At 32.3% G+C, this 18581-nt stretch overlaps 1 protein-coding gene and 1 pseudogene across 1 annotated transcript; both read left to right on the top strand.

Annotated features, from left to right (window-relative positions):
* The first annotated feature begins 1466 nt into the window (after positions 1 to 1466).
* Positions 1467 to 7895, top strand: LOC115964894 (annotated as a pseudogene).
* Positions 7896 to 12072: 4177 nt separating this feature from the next.
* Positions 12073 to 13590, top strand: LOC115962474 (acetyl-CoA-benzylalcohol acetyltransferase-like). Its single transcript, XM_031081318.1, has one exon. It carries the CDS (start codon positions 12149 to 12151, stop codon positions 13460 to 13462), a length of 1314 nt encoding a protein of 437 aa, XP_030937178.1. The 5' UTR covers positions 12073 to 12148; the 3' UTR covers positions 13463 to 13590.
* The last annotated feature ends 4991 nt before the right edge of the window (positions 13591 to 18581 follow it).

Here is an 18581-nt window from a genome sequence, read left to right as displayed (position 1 = left end):
CAACTTTATATCATGCATGGCACCAATGCAAATCGTGCACCATGAAACACAAGTCACTTTATGTAAAATTGTCAATTACCTTGTAAAATTCAATTGGTTAATATTTTTTAATATTTTCAATAGAGACATTTAGGACTTAAATATCCCTCTTTATTATAATTGTCAAATTATCCAAAAAAGGAAACATAAAACTTGTTAACCGCCCACAAAGTTTAAAGATGAAATCAGCAAAATTAAATCTCACAAAAAAAAAAAAATTATAATCTTTTAACTTAGAAGATACAATTGGAAAAAATTTAGACAAAAAAAATTCAATTTATAAAATAAACCATCGAGGGATGGAAAGGAAGATAGATGAAAATGCAGACGAGAATTTAAAGTTCATTATGAATACGCATTTTTTAGTACAAATTTTCCTTACACGTTAACAACGTTTTCTACTCCTCATAAAAGTTGGGCTGTTGGCTTAATTTATGCGACCTCTAAAGGTTATGTTAACCAATATTGAGAGAAAAAGTACATGTGATTATATAGAAAGTACACAACCCTTGGCCAAGAACTCCATGTAAGCTACTCGGTCGCTATCGCATGCAAATGTTGTATTATGTCAGCAGAACATATGGTTATGAAAACTACACAAGAACTACATGCATGTGAGAATCAATCTTGTCCGTTCCAAACGCAGCAATGTCTTGGATGTCAAGCAACTTCTATTAATGGTTAGTTTGTTACATCTTGGTTGTCAATAAAACATGTGGTTATATCTTATAACATGCATGATGTTTTTACAGATTTCTTAACATTTTTTCAGTCTTACATTGTTGTTGTAGTGATTTTGAAACTTTAATTTGGATCTTTAAAATCGCAAACTCACAGTGTTTGTAATACTGGTCATGTGTAATGCTCAAATTAATTTGGAAGAAAAATAATAATGAAAAACTAACCCGAGCCACGTGGGTTGGGTGGGATTTTAGTATTTTACCTTTATGAATATTTTTTTTTTCAACCCGATTCATGCATACTGTTAGGCAAGGAGTCACAAGCTCTACAAAAACTTTAAGTTTCACTACAATGCACGTGTATCGGCTAACGTGAGATCAAAGTAACTAATCGTCCTTTTTCTATGTTTGATAAAAATGCAAACTAAGTTAATGGGGATCCATGATAGGGCCTACACCCCTTGTAAGTGAGAGAAGACAAGACTCTTTACGTAGAGTGAGGAACATAATTTCTCCTAATTTTTATGAGGACACATTTTAATAAATTTTAGGTGAATATTTCATTAATACTAGGAGCTGAATATCGTGAAATTACATTGTTTTTCTTAACACCTTAAAAGTTGTAGAAAATAGGATAGACTGAAACAATAAGAAAGGACAAGACACCTATTTTAGGGAAAAAAAGAAGAAGAGGAGTTGAGTGCTTTGGGGAGCAAAAAAAGAGAGGAGTTAAGTGCTTTGGGGAGCATGGGGCGGTGGAGCGGTTTTGAGATATCGAGGTTTCGGTATATATATCTTGTAAATATTTGTAAGCATTTGGGGAAAAAAAAAAAAAAATAAAAGTTAGCTTATTCTACTATTTAGTTTATTTTTACTATTATTATGAGTCTTATTACACTTTTTGGTACTATTTATGGGTCTTATTGTATTATTTCAGCTAATTTTTACCTATTTTTATAGCACTTTCAGCAAACAGTTTCAGTTTTAATAAAATAAGCAGATTCCGAACAGACCCCTATTAAGCATTCATCCAAAAGAGAATGAAAATACACATAATAATACTTTTACTTTTAATCTTATCTCACTCTTTTCAGACTATAAATCCTGACAATGATACTTTCCTCACACTTTAAATTATTTGCATTTGATTATCTTCAATCGACATAATGAATAGAACATACTAATCATATATATTTATTTAAAGTCAAAGTTGAGAAAAAAATCTAAAAAAATTTTAAATTGGATTTTAATTAGAGCCTAATTTTGTACTATGTATTCCATCTAAATTTTTAAATTTTTGGGTCAAATGAGTTAATTTGATGTAAAAAACGAGGAGTACTCTAATATAAATAAACTATAAAAAAACCTAATCATATATCTAAATCTATTTATAAAATTATAGAAGAAAATAAAGGTTGAAAGATTTTACTTTTATGAGCCATATTTTCGTGTAATTAAAAATAATTCAAATTTATAAGTCATTTATGTAATACTATAAATATACACGGTCGATTACTAGCTAGGTAAAAACATATGTATTGTATATGTGTATGTTAATTGCGATTGTTTTTAATTGTATCAATGAATATACACTAATTATAAATTAGTTACAAAATTATATTAATAACATCTACTTGTTTGCTAGCTCATCGACCTGAGAGCTGGATTTACGGAAATAGAAGCTGGATTGGATTGAATTATCAATCCACCTTTGAATTCGTATTGGAATTTTGATTCAAGTGTAGACTAAAGAAAAATATCTTTATTATTATTATTATCAATTCTTTCTGTGATTGACTCACATCATTTCAAAAAAGAAAAAACAGAAAAAAAAAAATTCTGATTGTCTTACGCATTGTTCATTTGTGGAGAGTCATTGATACAATCAGTGGAGAGTCTCCATTGGTTAGCTGGGAAATCAATTGATCAAATAGCATCTATAACCCCACGAGAAAGCAAACAACTCATACCTCACGACATGAGACGATGGAGCACCCCACCACTAGTTTTCTAACCTTACTAATCATCAATAAATATAAGATGTTTATATAGGTTCAGTCTGTCATCTAAAAAGTGTGTTCAAGTCAAGACATTCAGAGTTGAATTGAATATGAAGGTCCAAACTGTAACAAGGAAGTTGATAAAACCAGCAAAACCTCATCTTAAGAGTTACAAAACCTCATCCATAGACCAACTTGCTCCTCCAGCATATGTGCCATTTATTCTGTACTACCATACCAATGGTGACAAAAATGAAATCGATGAAAGGAAAAAGCGTTTAGAGAAATCACTTTTAGAAATCTTAACCCTCTATTACTCTTTAACTGTGTTAGAAATATATTAGATATATTAGCCCAATGTAATAGGCCCAATCTCACTCCTACTTGTACTAGTAGTTTAAGGTTTAGTTGCCTATATATACTCATGTTAGGGTTCATTATAACAAAAGTTATTGTTCTACACTCTTACATAATAAAGATGTAGCCTTTAAGGGATTCATCCATAGACATAGGTCGACAAGACTGAACAACATAACTCTCGTATTCTCAGTGTTCCTATTCTATGCTTCCCCTTCCGCATCCATTCTAGCATAAAAAACATGATATAATATATCGTATTATTTATATATATTTAACATGTTATTAGAGCCAAACTTCGTTCTTCGTATCAAACAAAGGTTGTTGTACTCCACTCTTACATAATAAAGATGTAGTTCTTAAGGGATTCCTCTGCGGATGTAGGTCGACAAGGCTGAACCACATAACTCTCATGTTCTTAGTACTCCTATTCTATGCTTTCCCTTCCGCATTCATTCTAGCATATATAACATGATATAACACATCACGTTACTTATATATATTTAATATGGTATCAGAGTCAAACTTCATTCTTGGCATCAAACAAACATCTTTTCACAATTTCATACATGCATAGCACAGATCCACAGTACCTTGGCTTGTTTTCAGATCTGAACCCCATGGCGTCACACAGCTTCCACGGATCACCATTGCTGTCTTGCCACTGTGTCTTAGATCATAGCCCAAGCAATTCGTGCCTTCCCTTTCAAATTTGTGCAAATTGAGGCTTTGCCTAATGAAACCAACACCACAGACATGCTCCACGGCCTCCTGCAACCAAAACCCAAGAACTCAGTCTCCATTGGCAGCCGCACGTGCCACTAAGTGCAGACAAAGGCTCCAGCTCTTCCTCCCACATGCCGCCAAAATTCTTGACTCCCAGATAGGATTATGGTCACACGCGCCATTCTGTTGGCCTTGTCGTCCTCCGATCTACAAAACCGTGAAATTTTGTGGCCGTCCTTTGTCACACACGCCACTTGGAGATCTTGTCATGTGTCGTCCCCGTCAAGTGTTGTGCATGTGGTGAAGAAATATGTCTGCATTCTTCTGACGTCAGCAAGAGCCACGCAAGCCCTAGCCACATTAGCCCTAGTTCATGTTAGCGTCACTTCATCAAGATGACATTAGTAGCTTTACAGCTTGATCTGTGACTCGACCTAGAAAGCCCAAAACCGACCCGAACTGTGTTAACCGTTGACTGACAGTTGACCGTTGACCGTCCTGACCTATCGACTTTGACCTTTGTTGATTTTGACTTTTGCGTTGACCTTTGACCAAAAGTTAAAATTTCTGAAAAGGCTTATCTTGTTTAGATTTTCACGTAGATTCTGATTTTGGACTCCATTTCCTCATTTGAGGCTCCAAAATTGGTCAATTGGCACATTCTTCATCATGGTTTTTTCAAAGGTATTCTTCAAGGCATCTTCAAAGGATCTTCTCATGCTTATCCAACCTCAAGCCTTCATCAAGCTTTCGCATTGAATTTGAGGGAGGGTGTTAGAAATATATTAGACATATCAGCCCAATGTAATAGGCCCAAACTCACTCCTACTTGTACTAATAGTCTAGGGTTTAGTCTCCTATATATACTCATGTTAGGGTTCATTATAACAAATGTTATTATACTACACTCTTACATAATAAAGATATAACCCTTAAGAGATTCCTCTGTGCACGTAGGCTGACAAGGCTGAACCACATGACCCTCGTGTTTTCAGTATTCCTATTCTATGCTTCCCCTTCTGCAACCATTCTAACATATACAACATGGTATAACACATCGCATTACTTATATATATTTAACAAGCTGGAAGATACATGAAAGATAAGCAACTAGTTGATTGTAATGATGAGGGGGTGGAATACTTGGAAGCACAAGTAAGTGGCAAGCTTGCTCAAATTCTCCAAGGAGGACTCAAACCCGAGCTGTTGAATCCTCTATGAGAGACCGCGCCCTTGACCCGTTTTTATAATGTTGGGCCAAACCCACGTGAATGGGTGGAGTCGTGTTATTGCCTCTCAAAATGGACGTTCGACTAGTTATATTTTCCCCTTTAGATTAAAGGTTTTATAATGGAGTCGCCACTTATTTAATTATTAGAATAAATAAGAAAATCAAAATTGAAAAATTCCTTATTTTATTAATTTGTAATTGAATTTATATTGATCATAGGAAAATTACATGGCTTTGGTCCTATATACAATCTAAGATAAAATACATGGTTTTGTTTTCTAGTTACAATTTAAAAATCGAAAATTACATGGATAAGCATTTGATCTACTAACTTTTGATCTAAGCTCGAAGGCTATATTACAAGGTGGGAAGGTGTTAGGCACTTTGCCCGGTGAAACTGGTATTCTAAACTATGGTGGCCAACATTCATATCATATCATCCAATATATCAATCAATTTACATGTTGAATTTAATGTGTGTGCATGTGATAAATTCTAATTCAATTTATTAAGCATTGCATTTGGATTGAAAAATAAATTCCAGTGAATGTGTGTAGATGGTGATAACCTAGATTCAAGGATTTGAAAGAATTATTAAACAAATATGTTTTTCATATTTTTGATGTGGATTTAAGATTAAATCTAATGATATACATGAACATCTGATGAACAACGAAGAACATGTGAAGAACACATAAGAATAATTAAGAATATTCAAACATATTTAAGGAAATTATCATGCTTTAATCTTAAATTCTCATCATGACAATATAAACAAACAGTTAGGAAAGGGGATTATACTTTCATGCAAGATCTATATGGTGGAGGAGGGGACTTTTGATGGAGGTCCTAAGGGTGGAGGAAAGAAGAGCTAGGAGAGGGAGAGTGAGTCTTACTCAATACCTTGAGTTTCAGGAAGACCAAGATGTGACAAGACTACTTAACTTCACTAGAACTCAAGAGAAGAAAAGAGAGAGGGTTTTTTTTTTTTTTTTTGTGTCTCTTGGAATGGAGGAGAGGGAGGTTTTATATAGTAGTAGTTGAGGAAATATGAATGGAAGGCCATTTAATGATGGTTGACAAAGAATCATAAAACTAGACCTCATTTTAGCCTTTAGAGAAATTTGGTGCATTAAATGGAAAGATTGGTGGGAGTGAGGAGCAAGCCAAAATTCGGTTTTCCTGTAGCTTCTGTAACAGCTTGTAAAACCAATTTCTAAAAATCATATCTGACTAAATTCTGATCGGAATTGTCTCGTTCTTGTGCTCAAATTGAAGCCTTGGATGTCTAGTTTCTAGGAAAATTAATCTTATTCACAGATTCAAAATATTCTGAGATATATCAATGAAATGGTGAGCAGACGTCATTTATTAGAAAATGGTTTTAGCACAATTAACATTAATAAGTCCTAAATTAACTCTCAATTAACATTAAATGACTCCAATCACTCCCATTTCAGACTTAATTGGTTCCAAATTTATTCTAATTAAAAGATAATTACACAAATTACTCATTGAATAATTAATGTTTAACTATCTAGTTAATTAGGTGTGTGTAATCCTACCATAAAATATAGTCTTAACCAATCAAATTATGACACATCATCGATCTCAAATTGATTATACTTATAACCAATTGAAATCAATTGTTTATAATCACATATAGTTGGACTTAATTTGTGATGGTGCATCTCAGTCATTAAAACTTGATTTGATGATAACTTTCAATCTAGTGTCCGATTAGGGCTTATGGCTAGTCGATTTGATCATTACAACATCAAGATCATTTTGGAGAAATGAGATTAAGGATCTAATGAATAGAATCAAGATGCTTATTTTCAAGGCAAAATTACCCTTTTACCCTCCAGGTAAGGTTAAATGTAGATTGCAAAATGGGGTGTCAACATCCTCTTGTTCCCAATGCAATGCAATCAGCAATTACTCCTTTGGTACTTGTTCAAGTCAACATGTTTGACTGCAGTGGGCTAGCCATTGGGCTGATCTTTGCGCATTTCATAGCCGATGGAATTTCAGCGGTTGCATTTTTTAAAGCATGGGCTACAGCATGCAAAGCAGAAGGGATAAGTGAAGTGGTTCACCCAAGATTTGACCTTGGTTCCTTCTTCCCACCACGAGAGAATGTTATGCCTGGGGTGCCCCCTATGAAACAAGGAGATCTAATCATTTCCCAAAGGTTTGTGTTCAATGGTGCAGCAATATCAAGCCTAAAAGCCATTGCCAAAGGTGGTGCTTGTGATTCTGAATCATTAACAAAACGCCAACCTTCACGGGTAATGGTAGTGATAGCATTAATATGGAAGGCTATCCTTGCTGCGGCTAATGCTGAACATGGGAACTTTAGAGCCTCTATTTTATGTCATTCATTGAACCTGCGAGGAAAGACGGCTCTGCCAATACCCGATAACTCTTTTGGGAACCTCTACAATCTACATGGTGGCCAATGCTCGATGGAGACAATGAGATCAAGATTGAATTACATGAATTGGTGGATGCATTTCATGATTCAATAAGAAATGCGCTTCATGACTGTAAGAAACCACAGAATGGGGACGATTTAGTTTCCATGATAACTAAATCCTTGAGAGAGGTCGGTGAAGAATGAGAAAGAGGTGAGACTGATATCTATATGTTGAGTAGCTGGTGTAGGTTCCCTTTTTATGAAGTAGATTTTGGATGGGGAAATCCTACTTGGATGAGCATCGTAGCAATTCCCTTTGAAATAGTTGGTCTTTTTGATACCAAAGATGGCGATGGAGTTGAAGCATGGGTGAACTTGAGTGAAAAAACTATGCTTCTGTTTCAGAATTTCCTGAGATTAAAGCCTTTACCTCCCAAATCTAGCCATGTCACTCGATTTCATGCTTCCTTTCTATATGTTGGGTCCACTAAGAAAAAGTTTCATGTTATGTGTGAATTGAATTTCTCGTGTGATGAGTGCATGTATTTTACATTAGAGAATGGAATAAACATTTCAATGTGTTAAGAAGTTCTCATTTGACACGAAAATGAATAACGAAAATAGCTTTCATTCTTATTTGACACCAAACAGAAGTTTCAATAACTAGCCATCCTCCATTAGACCTTAATTCCAAATTTGAATTCTATTTTTAATTTAAACTTTGCATTGAAATGAAAAAAAAAAAAAAAAGTATTTCTAGACTTTTTTTGATATTATTGACAGTAAATTATATAAATAGAATTGTCACATTTGGAAATGGTGTGACATGATGAATATTAGATTTAGCTATAACTTGTTTAGAATTTTTGAATCACTATCATCTGAATCACTCTCTGGTTCAGTATCACTCAAGGTAGCAACTAGGGCTTTACTTTTCTCTATAGACATGAGATAGGTTGGACATTCTTACTTCATGTGACCATATCCTTGACAACCAAGACATTTAGGACCAGATGGAGTATTGCTGTTTTGTCCACCTTCCTTAGTTTCTTTCTTTGGCTTGTCTAGTGATTTCCTTTAAGAGAATCCTAGTTTTCTACGGTCTTTTTCATTCATCTTCACATTTGCATTTTTGATGAATTTCTTGAATTGCCTAGTGATAAATGCTTTGAACTTGGTCTGTTCATCATTAGATGATTCTTTATCTTCATCATCCTTAACCTTCAAAGCCATATTCTTACTTTTACCACCTTTTTCAATTTTGACAACTCATAAGTCTGAAGGTTTCCTACCAGCTTAATTAAAGGAATTTTATCAATGTCCTTTGCGTATTCAATAACAGTGATCTTGGCATGGAATCTTTCTAAAGGATATCAGAGAATCTTCCTTACAACCTTAGGTCCATGGATTTTCTCTCCTAGATTGAAGGTTGAATTTACAATATTTTTGAGTTTTGCATAAAACTCATCAAATGGCTCATTCTCTTCCATCCTTATCTCCTTAAAACTGGTAGTCAATCTTTGAAGCTTGGAGTCCTTGATTGCTTTGTTACCTTCATAGGTAGTTTGAAGGATTATCCGTGCTTCCTTAACAATTTCAATGGAAGAAATCTTCTTGAATTCTTCATTCTTCATAGCACTGAACAAAGCATTTAAGACTCTGCTGTTGAAGTTTGCAGCTTCAATCTTTTCATCATCTCATGTAGCAGGGGATTTTGTGGGTTTGGTCCATCCTACTTCAAATGCTAACCAAACTTTTTTATCAAGTGACTGCAAAAAAGCTCTCATGCGTACCTTCCAATGCACATAGTTAGTTCTATCAAATAATGGAGGAATAATCAATGATTTTCCACGATCCATGACAACAAGGGACAATGGATCACACAATAGAGATTATACCTAATCAGAGTGTGCCTACTTTAATACCAGTTGTTGGGTTATAAATTGACCCCGGTTAATTAATTCAATTATCTAAATTGATTAATTAGGTCAAATTACATGCAAATCTTGGAGGCACACACAAATCACCAAATAAACTAAAATGCAGTAGAAAATAAATTTGATATGATGATCTATTAACTAATGGGGAAAACCTTTTACAAGGAAAAAACCTCATCGGGTGATTTTCAAGTCACCACTCCCAAGAATCACTAATCAAGAATCAAGCAATTATGAGTACAAGGAATTTTACCACTATCCTAGACTATTCGGAAGTACCAACCTACAGTTGAACCTTCATTTCAATCCCCAATAGGACTTGATTTTTTAGACTTATTCCTTTGCACAGATTCCAGTACGTGACTAACTTTCCAACACCTGATGCAAAGTTCTTCAGTTCAGCACATGTTGAAAATCTGAAAGCTCTTGGTCACAAAACTCTAAGGCACATAAGAACGCAATAGTTTCTCCAAAAGTGTATGAGTTCTCTAATTAAGTCTCTTTATCTTTGACGACTTTAAAATACAGCTTTTATACTCTCTAAGAGTTTAGTGAATGGAACCTTAGTAATTCAAGTCATCATGGGCCGAAAATCTGATATGAGAATTCTGGATTTGCATATCTCGATAGATCGAGAAGTGTCGAGCTAGTGTCAAGGTTGATCTTTTATTCTCAATAGATGTTAGCATCTAGTGTTGAGACTAGTGTCGAGGTTCACTTTTTCGGCTTTTCTTCACTTGTTTCTTGGTGTAGTCTTCATGTTTTCAATAATACTACTTGTCTTGATTACTCAACATATTTCATGATATTCTAGAAACATCTTAGAACTACAAAATTACAAGTAAAGTGAGTTTTGTCAAAAGATATGCCAACACATGAAAAATATGACCCTAACAATATTCAAAAAATAGACCATGTATAAATTATTAAATAATCAAAGTTTAATGTATATTTTCAAAATGAAATAGAGTGTCAATCACAATTGATATTAGATTATAAAATTAGTTTTCAAAGATTGTAAATTTCTTACATGTTTTTATTCTTTGTCAAATTACTTATCCAATAAGGCATTAGTAATATTGTTTTTATATTTTGGGAATGTTGATATTGCTTTGAAATGAAACTTGTGTGTTTGTTTTAATTATATTTTGTGCTGTTTTCTTTTGGTTAGTAATGTTGAAATTTGAATAATTTTAGAATTATTGAACAAGTATTAATTTGTTTAGCTGAGCTCCTTTTTGATATGAGTGATAAGTTTAAAGTAATGCATTTTACATCAAGTAATTTGCTGCATTACTTTCCAAATGGCAAATACATTTTTTTACTTAAAAAAAAAATTCATGTGAAAAAATACGGGTTGACTCTAACCAACCCGAACCCAATTGACTTGACCTGTTCCTAACTGCTTAAAATGACTCATTTTTTACTTGACCCAACCCACCCGTTTATCGTGTCTAGGTGCACGGTGAGTTATTTCTACCATCAATGGAGATTCTTTTTTGTTATCTCGGAAGTACAAGGCACTATTAATGACATTCAGAAAAGGAAAATGATAAATATATTACAAAATTTACTAGAAGATCTTTACAAAATTATACAATAAAAAATGTGATTGATGAACTTCAAATACCTAATAAATGAAGTAATGTTTGAATTATTTTTTTGCAATTGATGACACATCTATTTGCAAGTCTTTTGAAGTAAAATTATCAATATTTCAAGTGTCCCTCGAAACCATTGTTATGAATTTATTTATATTCTGTCCAGAACGGACGAAAAATCTCATATTGACTCATAAATTGCAACGACAACCCTCTTTGTTCCAACTCAAAAAAAATTTCGGGCTACTCTGGTGAGTTTCGGTCATTTCGGTGAGTAGCAGTTAATTTTGGCGGAAATTCGAGATCCTTCTAGTATGAATTTGTAAGAAGAGAAGCCAACGTTTAAACAATAAAAAAAATGAAAGAAGAGAAGAAAAGAATGATACTGTACATGAATACATATGATGAATTAATACATACGATGAAGAGAAAGAAAAAAATTGATGGAAACAAACCATAGAAAAAATGAGTGAGGGTAGAATGGTTGGTGACTCAATAAAGATGTGGAGGAAATTCAATAGATATTAGCCAAGGAATAAAAGGTCCTTTTGATTAAAAGAGGTGGTGCATGGTTGACACTTGACAGGTAGTGGGGGAGTAAATGGGAAGAAAGAAAAAGATGGTTGACAAGTGGTGTGGTGTGGTGTGGGGGAGTAAATGAAAAGAAAATTGAAAGAAAAAGAAATATTTTTAAAGTTGTGATAGATTTGAGCTTGAGCTTAGTTTTCATATAATCACAATCTAAACAACAAAGCAAATCATATCGAGGTATTGTCCAACAAAAAATTATGCCCAATGTCTTTGTAGACAAAACTATATTGTTGTTTTATTTTTTTTGATGAACATATTGTTGTTTTATTTTAAATCTATAGCTATAGAATTATATTATTGTTATAATGTTTTAAATCTACACCATAATAATAATAATAATAATAATAATAATAATAATAATAATAATAAAAAGAAGAGGCCACCGCTCTAAAGTACAACGATTATTGGTCGGATTTACCTAAAAAACAAAGCAATAAAGAGGCCAACGCTCTAAAGGACAACGACTTTCCTTCATTCCTTTTTATCTGCAAAAAATTTATTCATGGAATTCTAAGATTAAATTAAGCCTAACTATCTGCTGAAAGAACTCTCAAAGTTGAGGTAAGCATGGAGGTTCAAATTCTATCCAGAAAGTTGATAAAACCAACAACTCCAACTCCACCTCACCTTAGAAGTTACAAAACATCATCCTTAGATCAACTTGCTCCACCAGCATATGTGCCATTTATTCTGTACTACGTTGCCAATGGTGACAAAAATGAAATTGATGAGAGGAGTAAGCGTTTAGAGAAATCACTTTCAGAAATCTTAACCCTCTATTACCCTCTAGCTGGGAGATACATCAGAGATAAGCAACTAGTTGATTGTAATGATGAGGGGGCGGAATACTTGGAAGCCCAAGTAAGTGGAAAACTTGCTCAAGTTCTCCAAGGAGAACTCAAACCCGAGCTGTTGAATTCTCTTGTTCCCAATGTAATGCCATCAGAAACTACTCCTTTGGCATTTGTTCAAGTCAACATGTTTGAGTGTGGTGGGCTAGCCATTGCGCTAGAATGTGCTCATTTTATAATTGATGGAATTACAGCCACTACGTTTTTCAATGCATGGGCTAAAGCATGCAAAGCAGAAGGGATCAATGAAGTGATTCACCCAAGATTTGACTTGGCTTCTTTCTTTCCACCAAGAGAGAATATTATGCCTATGAAGCCACCTAAGATACCTGGACCTGGTGCAAATCCAATCATCACCAAAAGGTTTGTGTTCAATAAGGAAGCAATATCAAGCCTGAAAGCCATTGCCAAAGGCGGTGCTTGTGATTCTGAAACATCAACAAAACGCCAACCTTCACGGGTAGTGGCGGTAACAACGCTTATATGGAAGGCTCTCATTGCAGTGGCTAAAGCTAGACGTGGGCACTTGAGAGCCTCTATTTTAAGTCATTCACTGAATCTGCGTGGAAAGACGGCTCTGCCAATACCGGATAACTCTTTTGGGAACTTCTACATGGTGGCCAATGCTCGATTTGGTGGAAACAACGAGAGCAAGTTTGAGTTGCATGACTTGGTGGATGCACTTGATGATTCAATAAGGAATACGATTGATGACTGCATGAAAGCACAAACCGGGGACGATTTGGTTTCTATGATGACTAAATCCTTAAGAGAGGTCGGTGAAGAACGTGAAAGAGGTGAGACTGATATCTATATGTTCAGTAGCTGGTGTAGGTTCCCTTTCTATGAAGCGGATTTTGGCTGGGGAAACCCTGCTTGGATGAGCATTGTAGCTATTCCTATGGAAATAATTGGTATGTTTGACACCAAAGACGGTGATGGAATTGAGGCATGGGTGAGCTTGCATGAAGAAGCTATGCTTATGTTTCAGGATTATCCTGAGATTAAAGCCTTTACCTCCCAAATCTAATTGTTTAGTGCTTCCTTTTAATATGTTGGGTTTAGTAAGAATAAATTTTTAGGTTATGTATCAGTTGAATTTCTCATGTCATGAGTGTATCTATGTTTTTTAATAAAATAAAAAAATTAATTTGATAATTGGGAGAGTGAAAATTTGAATCTTGGATATCTCTTTTGAAAACACCATGGGAGTGTTAAGTAGTAAATCTATGAGGCTCTTGGTGAGTATGTATGTTATGTTGGAGAATGGAGTAAGCAATTCAATATGTTGGGTCCTTAATTAGGTTAAAATTTGAGTTTATATATAATTTTTTCTTCCACAAGTCTTGAAGAATCATAACTATTTATATGTCAAATTATGATTAGTGCACTACAAAAATAGTATCAGTGTTGGACTCAAATGAAAATGATATTGTTAGAATCATAATAGGCCTTCTCCCCAAATGTTAAATATATTTTTTTCTCAACATTACTCATTTTTCTTATGGTATGATTTAATGCATATTGGATTCTCAGTAGGAATATAACTCTTTAAAGTTGACCTTAGTTATGTTTATCATGATATAGAAACCAGCAGGTTTCTTTCTTTGGGCAACAGTGATCTACATATATACCTTTTGGAAACTACTTTTACAGCTGGTTTAGGAGGGGAGATATATACCTTTTGGAAACTACTTTTACAGTTGGTTTAGGTGGGGAAAAAGGAATGAAATAGAAAAGAATAAAAAAATTAAAAATTAAAAATAGTATTCTCTTCTTTTATTTGTGAGTTTGAATGGAAGGAATAAAAATTTTAATTCAAATAATCAATACAATAATAAAAAATAAAAATGAGTTTAGGACCAATATACAAAGTTAAGAGATACTACGAATGTGTTGTTTTTAAAGGTTAAATCGTGCAACCCACCAAACTCGGTGCAAAGCGGTTTTTTGCCTATACAACCCCGCAAAATTAGATTATAGTGCCCACCTTTGTATTAGACACACTTCTATACACAAAGTTTCAAGAACAACTTTCTTTAAAAAAGCCTTTCTCTTCCTATTGCTATTCCTTTTACTCTTGCAAATTTCACAAATGAGTTTATTATTTTTAGTGGTTGGAGGTGGCAGGTAATAAATTAGGATGGATTATGAGATCCATCTTCTGCCAAAGTTAAACTGAGAAATTTCCATTGCCGAAGAACTTGTCCACCTTGGTGCTTATCATTGAGATCAAAACCTTAACCATGCTCTGATATCGGTTAGTGCAATGAAGCCCTCAAAATTCAAACAAATGGTAATAAAGAAAACAATAAACATAAGCAAACACAAAATCAAGATTCAGAGTTTTTGCAATAGTCACAGAACCCAAAAAATCGGTGTAATGAGGATTGAGGATACGTATTGTGACGGAAATTCAATCATGACCAACTTTATATCACGTCATGGCACAAAGGTGCAAATGGTGTACATTGAAATACAAGCGACGTTAACAGTCAGCAATGTTTAAAGATGAAATTAACAAAATTAAATCTTATGGATAGAAGATGATGATAATTACTCTCTCTCTCTCTTTTTTTTTTTTTTTTTTTTTTTTTTTTTTTTTTTTTTTTTTAAGGCTGATTATTATTTTAAACCTAGAGGATACAATTTGAAATTTAGACAAAAAAATGTTTTATCTATTACATACTCTCTGTTACACTCTTGCACACTCATACACAAAAAATGAACTAGTGCCATCGAAAATTGTGACTTGTTTATTTTGTGTGGGTGTTCAACAGTGGGTATATTAGTGTATGTTTTACAGAAATTTTCCATAAAATAAAACCAACAAGATATTGAAAGTAAGATAGATGAAAATGCCAAAAAGAGCATTTTAGTTCATTATGAATAAACATTTCAGTTCAAATTTTTTCTTACACGTTCACAACATTTTCTACTCATTAAAGTTGGGTGGTTGGCTTTAATTTAATGTGAACTCTAAAGATTGCGCTAACAAATTTTGAGAGAGAAGTATGTGATTATAAAAACTACACAACTCCTCGCCAAGAGCGGTTGATATTGCCTGCAAATGTTGTATCAGTCCTGTATCCCTCAATGTCAAACAAATTTTGAGAGAAAAGTATGTGACTATAAAAACTACACAACTCCTCGCCAGGAGCGGTTGATATTGCTTGCAAATGTTGAATCAGTCCTGTGTCCCTCAATGTCAAACAACTGCCGACAATATAATTAAGTTTAGGATGTTAAATTTTTAATAACAATTGAATTAAAAGACACGCTTGGTAGATTGTAATAGTAATTTCATAAGAGATTACAAGAATACAAAATGTTGTAATGTAAGACTTTTTACTATTCACTAGTCGCATATCTGCGCGTTGCGCTTGATAATTTTTTTAGGATGGTCTCATTAAATATTTTATTAATACTATAATTTTAGTTATTAACTATTGGTTTTTCATTACTTCTTAAGTTAATAAAAATCTTAAATATACCTTTTTTTTTTTACCTTTATACATACACACAGAGTGAATCTTTACACATACCTTTAAGAAAACTCTATATATTCTTTTTTTTTTTATGCGTAAAATTATAGACTACTACTCCATAATGATAGTGGTTAATTATATATATATATATATATATATTTTAGTGATCTTATTTGTAATGCTTCTTACCATTATCATATATTTACTAACTGATGATTTGCATAACAAAGACGATAAATGAGAGGTAGAATTGTTTATTAGATTTTCGAAAGTAATAGTGTATGAAAATTTATATAAATATAAATATATATATATATATTATAAATAATGTTAAATGAAATGTCAAAAAATGGATTTTTAAAATTTCTAACTTTATTTCTTATGTAATTTCTACTACTATTAGAGAACATCTCTTTTGTAGTTATGATTAATATGGTTTCCATGGTTAGAGTTTGATCAGTTTTAACTTTAAATTTAGTACTATGATTGTATTTAATTGTTGATTGTTGATTTAATTTTTTAAGTGAATTTAACGATTTATGTTACTACACTGTAAAGTTTTTAATGTTCTCCACATGGTAATCTCTATTTTATTTTTTACTTCTCCTTACAACCCTTTGTTTTCCAATCAACGATTACTAATTGACGTTTGGATTTTTTTTTTTCTTTTTCTACTCTTTATTACTTTGTATTGGCTTTTTCCTATACCATCTCTCTCTCTCTCTCTCTCTCTCTCTCTCTCTCTCTCTCTCTCTATATTTGAGGATGATTCTATGACATTAAATATGCATTATTAGTTTTTTTATTTATTAATTTAGTATTTCTAACTTGATTTGTTTTTGTATTTCATTCTTCCTTTGATGCATTGAGTGTGAGAATGAGTGTTTTCCTAGCATTACTCCACTTAATGTGGACAATTTTTTTTATTTATTTTAGGAAAAATATTATATGATATATATGGGGGATGTCGCTGAATTTAAATGTTAAATAAAATGATATGTGAAAAAAAAAAAATAATAAAATACATAACAATAAACACTAACTTATCCAAATAAATCTATGTAATATAATAATAGTACATTCTTATATTCTTTTTTTAATTATTTATAATGCAATATGATAATATTTAACAATCAAAGTCATAAAAAAAAAAAAAACTTAAAAAAAAAATTAAATCCCATAAACCAAAATAGAGTTCTAAAGAATACAAAACTTTATCAAGCTAAAATAGAGGTGCAAGAAAAATAAAAATAAAAATCCACCAAAAAATTAAGGGAGAAAAAATGGGAAATAACCACTTTTTTGTGAGAGAAAATTATGTAAAGAATGGAAGAGTGAATGAAAAATTTATACTAAGAGGATGATAATAAAAAGAAACAAAATAAAGGAAGATAAAAGGAAAGAGGAAGAGTGATATCAAGGTAGAATTTTTGGGGACATGAAAAGGTAAAGAGAAGGAGAAAGGTTGGAGAAATTGTAAATGTTAAAAAAAAAATGAGTACAATTTGATGAGCACAATTTTCTTTTATTTAAATTTAAGTAAAATATTATATTTTTTATTTTTTAAAACAAGAAGAGAGAGAAAATATAAATAATTTAATGATAAGGAGGATGTGGTTGAATTTCAATATTGAGTAAAATAGAAGAGAAGAAAAAAATAAGAGAAATTAAAAGATATATTAATAAATACTAAATTATCCAAATTACACTATGTAATGGAATACTATTTTATTTTTATCTACTATCTTTAATTTTTTTATAATGTAATTGGATAAAATTTACCAATCAAAGAGCAAAATAATAATAATAATAACTTAAAATACAAAACTAAATCGTATCAACCTAAATTAGAGTTCTTAAAAACACAAAAATTTATCAACCTAAAGCGGAGATGCAATAAAAAATAAAAACCCACCAAAACATTGAGAGAGAGAGAGAGAGATAACTTTTTTGTGAGAGAAAACTATGCAATGAATGGAAAAGAGTGACAAATTTATAGTAAGAGGGAAGGGATAAGAAGAGACAAATAAAGAAAGATGAAGGGAAAGATGAATAGCAATATTAAAATAGAGGGTAGTGGGGAGATGAAAAGGTAAGGGAAGAAAAAAGGTTGAAAAAAGTGTAAATATTTAAAAAATAAGTGAATGTAAAAAAAATTATAGGAAAATTGGAAATAAAAAAGAAATATATATATATATGTTAAAACCGACAAAGATTAATATGTAAAATCAATAATCTATTTATATGTTGTTTATAACCCCAATTTACAACTATAAAGGTTAGGCTATTTTGTAGTTGTACTCTAGTTATGTAATGTATTATAAACCTGATTTAAAATACTAATATTACTATTTTCGTGTGTGTTCTAATAAGTATTATTGTTTACTAAAAAAAAAATGAATAAATAATAAATAATAAGTATGTGGTGAATGACGTAGCGATAAGGTGGCGCAATAGCAGCTCAGCAGTAATAAATATCATGCTTCAGCTTTTAGTAATATATAGATTTGTTTGATAACAACACAATAATAGAACCTTGAAGACATTAATGGAATTAAAACATCTTAAATCAAAATTAAGATATATTTTAGGAAATATCTTACTCATAATTATATATCCTAAAAAATAATATATTTTTTAAATTTGAAAGAGGGAGAAGTT

Source organism: Quercus lobata, chromosome 10 (assembly GCF_001633185.2).
Source record: "Quercus lobata isolate SW786 chromosome 10, ValleyOak3.0 Primary Assembly, whole genome shotgun sequence".
Lineage (NCBI taxonomy): Eukaryota > Viridiplantae > Streptophyta > Magnoliopsida > Fagales > Fagaceae > Quercus > Quercus lobata.
Note: the sequence above shows the minus strand (reverse complement) of the source record. Positions and strands in the feature narration are given on the sequence as shown.

Bases quoted from the DNA above. Each gene is read 5' to 3' on its own strand.
- LOC115962474 (XM_031081318.1), top strand. From the start codon at position 12,149: ATGGAGGTTCAAATTCTATCCAGAAAGTTGATAAAACCAACAACTCCA.